This window comes from Sphaeroforma arctica (genome assembly GCF_001186125.1).
Source record: "Sphaeroforma arctica JP610 unplaced genomic scaffold supercont1.226, whole genome shotgun sequence".
NCBI classification, from domain to species: domain Eukaryota; class Ichthyosporea; order Ichthyophonida; genus Sphaeroforma; species Sphaeroforma arctica.
This window is the reverse complement of record NW_014040332.1, coordinates 75928-81800: the sequence shown is the minus strand read 5'-3', so window position 1 is coordinate 81800 and position 5873 is coordinate 75928. Positions and strand designations below refer to the sequence as shown.

At 43.2% G+C, this 5873-nt stretch overlaps 1 protein-coding gene across 1 annotated transcript in view; it reads left to right on the top strand.

Annotated features, from left to right (window-relative positions):
* Window positions 1-5615, top strand: part of SARC_04172 (hypothetical protein) — a gene marked incomplete at both ends in the record, with an annotated part of 8997 nt that extends 3382 nt beyond the window's left edge. The window contains 9 exons of the mRNA XM_014302015.1: window positions 230-328; window positions 1428-1601; window positions 2241-2365; window positions 3350-3471; window positions 3682-3992; window positions 4312-4416; window positions 4934-5095; window positions 5259-5439; window positions 5539-5615. Coding sequence (XP_014157490.1) covers window positions 230-328; window positions 1428-1601; window positions 2241-2365; window positions 3350-3471; window positions 3682-3992; window positions 4312-4416; window positions 4934-5095; window positions 5259-5439; window positions 5539-5615 — 1356 coding nt within the window. The remainder of the gene's footprint in view (window positions 1-229; window positions 329-1427; window positions 1602-2240; window positions 2366-3349; window positions 3472-3681; window positions 3993-4311; window positions 4417-4933; window positions 5096-5258; window positions 5440-5538) is intronic.
* Window positions 5616-5873: the final 258 nt, after the last annotated feature.

Below are 5873 nucleotides of genomic sequence, written 5' to 3'. Positions count from 1 at the left end.
TGATTGTGTATATTTACATGATGTGCGTTTCTCTAGCTTTTTCTCTAAGTTTGATTGATCATTGATCATGCATTTCTATAATTTTTTTTGTCGATCGTTAGTAGCCTTGCATGTTTCCTTGTTTTGATTTACAATCATATCTCAACAACTACAGCCTTGTATCTGCTAAATAATAGGCACAGGGCTATGTTGCTAATTGGCGATACCTAAATGCACTTCACGCTGACAGGTGCGTCAGGACTCGAAACTCTTTTGTAAAGTAATCGAGGCCAAAGGCGTTTCAAGCGTCGATCAGATATTCTGCACCATTCATCTTGACAATGATAAAGTAAGTTATATTTACAGTGGACGTGTCGCATCTGATGTGGTGATGTTTGATCATGATATAGTAAGTTATATATACAGTGGACGTGTCTTGTCTAATGTGGTGATGTTTGACCATGATAAAGTAAGTTATATATACAGTGGACGTGTCTTGTCTAATGTGGTGATGTTTGACTATGATATAGTAAGTTATATATACAGTGGACGTGTCTTATCTAATGTGGTGATGTTTGACCATGATTTAGTATGTTATATATACAGTGGACGTGGCTTGTCTAATGTGGTGATATTTGACCATGACATAGTATGTTATATATACAGTGGACGTGTCTTATCTAACGTGGTGATGTTTGACCATGATTAAGTAAATTATATATACAGTGGACGTGTCTTGTCTGATGTGGCGATGTTTGACCGACAATGGGCTATCTCATGAAGTACTCGCAAACTCACATTGTACAGAGGAACTACCTCATAATGTACGACATACAACTCGCCGCAGCAGTTCTTTATTATTCTGGGTGCATACAGTATTCCTAAACCCGCATTATACTGGCGTAAAAGTGACAAACCAAATTTAATACGTTAATTTGTTTGTGCAACGTGTGTTCCCAGGGCGCGCACAATGCACAAGCTAGGCGTTCAGTTCGCCGCACAACGCATTTCAGTGTAAAGTACTTCCAGATAGGCGTTGTATAGAGGAAAAGGACACCAAACAATACTCATAGGATAACTTATTGTACAACGCAACCTGGCGGACACACACATCCCAATTTCCTGGCGCACTTCATCCGTATATAAGTACTTCCACACACACACCATCGTATATATAGCTCGTATCAGATATCCATGAACAAGACACCGTGCTCATTGCATAGCGTATTTCATCCGTGGATTGTCCTTCCACACGCTAGTCTACGAAAAAAAATCCCAAGTGTGCGAAACCCACCTCTTCACCTATTTCGTAAGTGTATAATACTCGCTGCATAGTCTATTTTGTGTGTATAGTCGCTTCTTAGCCTATCTTATGTGTATATTATTCACTTCTTAGCCTATTTCATACTATAATACTCACTTCTTAGCCTATTTCATGCGTGTCTCAGTACTCGCAGACACGCGTCATACACGGCAAGCGACAGGAGCGACGGATGCTGCGCAAGAGTGTGTGGACTGACCCCTGCAATCCATTCTGGGCGGAGGAGTTTGAGTACAACACTCTACCACAACACTTCCAGGAGCTCAAGATCATTATGTGGGCCTTCCCCCACGGGGCAAAGGTACGTTCAGGACAAATTGAGCTTGTTTTAGTACGTGTTTAGTTGTATGTTTGTGCTCGAGAAGCCAAAATATGGATCTCTCCAGCACATCGCCATCACGCAACACTTCTCTGTACATAAGGCCATTATGTGGACCTTTCCGCACGGGTCAAGGGTACATTTAGGGTGGGTTGATGCTTGCGTTTAGTTGTATCATGATGCTCGAAAAGCCAAAATATGATTCTCTCAAGTATAGCACCCTCTCGCTACACTTGCAATATCTTGAACTTGAGAAGTGGGCCTCACTGAGCAAGGCTTAGTTCATGGAGATCAGACCCACCTACGTATGTATTTAGTTTATAGTTAGATTAAGCTGCTTAAGCCAAATACAGAGCATTCAGTACAACGCATGGCACGTTTCGAGCTAATCGAGCATCTAGATGTGTGTATGTTTGTCAGGGTTTATTGTGGGTCTTGGCGCAGGAAGCACAGGTGAGGAGAGTGTGGGTTGATTGCGTTCAACGGATACCTGTTAATTCCAACCACCCTTTATACACAAACCCCAACGCTGTAAGGCTTCTTAACCTTTTGAAGGGGCTGCTTACTGCTGATATCGGCTACTTCCACTCACCCCATCTTCTTCTACTGGCTTTTCCGTAGGCGGCCGTGCCTGTGGGCAGAGTACGCATACCTCGACAGGTGCTGCTCAACCAGACCAACAACACTGAGTCGTGGCACCCAATGAGATCAGCCGCCAAGGAACACCCGGTGCCTGGGAGACTCAGGTACGCCGGACACGCTGTGAACTCGAAAACAACCCCCCCCCCGGGGTTTATTAAGAGATCAAATAGGTTTAGGAGAACTCAGCGAAAATTAGACAAGGGTGGGAGGATATATATATACAAGCATGTTGTAATATAGGAGTGATTTATACGACAGTGTGTATAGTTGTTCCCTCTCCGTCTAGGAGGTTGTGTACTTGCTCTGAAACCATTTCATTCTGTTGATCGGGAAAACTTTCGAATTGAAAACTGAGTATGTGTATCACACCTCTGCAACTATTAATCCTTTGACCCAATGTTCTGGGAAGGTCCAATGTGGATCTCAACAACAGTCGTATGCTATATAGTCAACTGGTGTATATTTTATATAGTCGGATGATGAATATGATATATAGTCTGATGTTATATATGATATATAATCTGCTGATGTATATGATATATAATCTGATGATGTATATGATATATAGTCAGATGATGTATATGATATATAGTCAGATGATGTATAGGATCAGAACTACACCATGAGATGCTGCACAGGTGCTTCGGTTGATACCCTCTGAGTGTTTTCGCCGCATCATGAGTAATTATATCTGTGGATCTGTGCCCCATTCTCAAATCAACCCTAAACCCTGAACCCATATTTTTATTCAAACACAAACGTTTTCTGAACCCCGTACGCACGTCATTACGCATCATTAATAAACTCACGCCCCATCCATCTTCCCCATCATGCAGTTGTAATGCATTCCATCCATCCCTGACACTGTATTCTATTCCAGGATTCAGAATCTTCTCCAGCATGGTGTTGTAATGCATTCCATCCATCCCTGACATTGTATTCTATTCCAGGGTTCAGAATCCTTCCCATCATGGTGTTCTAATGCATTCCATCCATCCCTGACATTATTCTATTCCAGGGTTCAGAATCCTTCCCAGCATGGTGTTCTAATGCATTCCATCCATCCCTGACATTGTAATCTATTCCAGGGTTCAGATCGACACGAAGAATAGTCCAGCGGGTCCGTGTGTGTCTATCACACTGGTGGAAGGCCGCGATATGATCTATAGTGGCTCGCCCAAGACATGCGCATGTATCATCGAGCTCATAAGTAAGTGCAAGTCCTCGCTAATTTATGATTTGTACACGGTGCGGATAAATTATTTTTTTTGGGGGGGGGGATATAGCAACTAGTGCCAATTTTGGCAACAAAAAATGGGATTTATAAGATTAATTTCTGCTTACAACAATTCACGCCGATTTTGGCAGAAGATCTGGATTGCTGAGACCGATTTCCACCATGTGAACCCCTCATACACAGACTCCGTCTCGGGCGAAATCATAGAACACATCGGCGAAATCACGGGTCAAGTAGTAGACGATACAGTCAAGTTCAAAGACGCCGCATCAACGCATTTCACACTCAAAGCTAAACACGAGCACCTGACTATACGATTCCGCCTGCGTATGGACCAGAAAGACGCGTTGGGTCAGAAGACGTTAGAAGTGGCGCTGCTAAGCACTGTGGCGACCGACGTTTGGTACAATCTGACCTCGGCGGACGATGGTGACACCAACCCAACCCTGGACAGAGAAACGACCGTGCAGCTGAGGCTGAAAGTTCTGTACCAGGTGAGGGGGGGGGGGGGGGGCTGTGTAAGATAGCTGCGATGGCACGAGGGCAGTTATGAGTTGCTATGGTTACGAGCTTGTTGGAGAGATGTCTGAGTACTAGGTTGGTATGATTCCGAACTTATTGCTTATTCATCGGCAATGTATGATCACTCTGCGCGCGATGGCTTCACGTCAGATATCACGACTATCAGTGCACACAGATGTACAGATTGAAGTAGCAATCATTATGAGCTCTCAAATCAGTTTAGGTTCAATCCGTTTCATAGTCCTAACAATTTTTTTATCTTATTTTACTATTTTAACTTACCTATCGCAGGAGAACTCTATCTTACCTCTATCGGATTACCAGGAGCTGTGGTCACAGTTTTCGGACTTCCCCGTCCCGGTCTTCCAAGTCCTGGACAAAGTGTGCTATAGTAAGGTATCTGAGTATGACCACGACAAGCTCCTTTGTATCCATTTGTACCGTGATATTCGCAGATGTAGCGCATAATCTGTACAGAGTAGACGTGTATGTGTTTGTGTCTACACTTGGAAAGTCCAATCATCGTGCAGCAAATGTACTCAGTCGTCAATCGCCGTGCAGCAAATGTACCCAATCTACGAATATACCTACTATAAGCAATCCACGACGAGAGAAACACGTGGTGATGCTGGTACTGGGCTGGCTGGCTAACATACGGGTGTACTGAGCCAAGCCGTGATATAATAAGCAGTCGCAATATCTTTGCATCACATGACACGGATATCGGATACATATGTATGATATGTATCGACACTGTTCTATATTGATACGATTGTCATTGTCTATTGAGAAGTGTAGGACAAACTATCCAAAGACATATATATATACACTGTTTTATTGAGTTACCCTAGCTCTCCACAGATCTGATTCTAAACTATCTTATTGTTTCGATGCCTATCGAATGTGGCTGTAGGAGGATATGGCTATTTCACTACTACGACTGTATGCATCGCGGGGCGAGGCTCTGATGTTTCTGAAGAATGTCATTGAGCTGGAAACCACCAATACGAAAACCTTTGGCACGCTGTTCCGAGCACAGTCCATTACCACTAAGGCCATTGAATATTACTTTAAGGTATGACTACTACAGTGTTGAAGCGTGTTGCACAATATAACTATATATATATCTATATATATATTTGTATATATGCCATAACCATTTCAAATTGTCAGGTAGTTAACTACTATTTGTCAGATAATTTCTCAATCGTACCCATCTCACAATACCACACACACAGACCGTTGGTGCAGAGTATCTAGCCAAGACACTCAAGCCGCATATCGACGCTGTGATCGCCGCCAAAAAGTGCACTGAGGTCAATCCGTCGTTCATTCAGAAGGGCGACGGCAATGTAAAGAAGAACCTCAAAGCACTGGAGAACAATATCAAGCGCTTCACAGACGCCATCTTAGACTCGGGTGTGTGCCATTGTACTGGTTGTTGTTGACATTGGCATTGTACTTAGTGCTTGTTCACGTTCCTATTTCTATTGTTTGTATGTGTACCGGGGTGTTCAGTGGTGTGGCTGGAATGCTGTGGCTGCGATCAACTGCCGTACCAACAAGGGAAAGATTTGGGGCCGATAAAAAATTAATCCCACAAACCGTCCTATCCCGTTGCCATAGCAATGTGAGGATGATTTGTGCATGGTTGTATAGCCCACATGAGTTGTTGTAGTACGACTATAGGGTGCGCTGTTGGTCGTATTGTTACTGAACACTGAGTCGTATGTTTTCATGATACTGTGGGTCATATTACTACTTGATATTGTGGGCGGTACTGTTGCCTAGCACTGTATGTTGTACTGTTACTGAACACTGCTAGTCGTATTTCTCTTGATATTGTGGGTCAT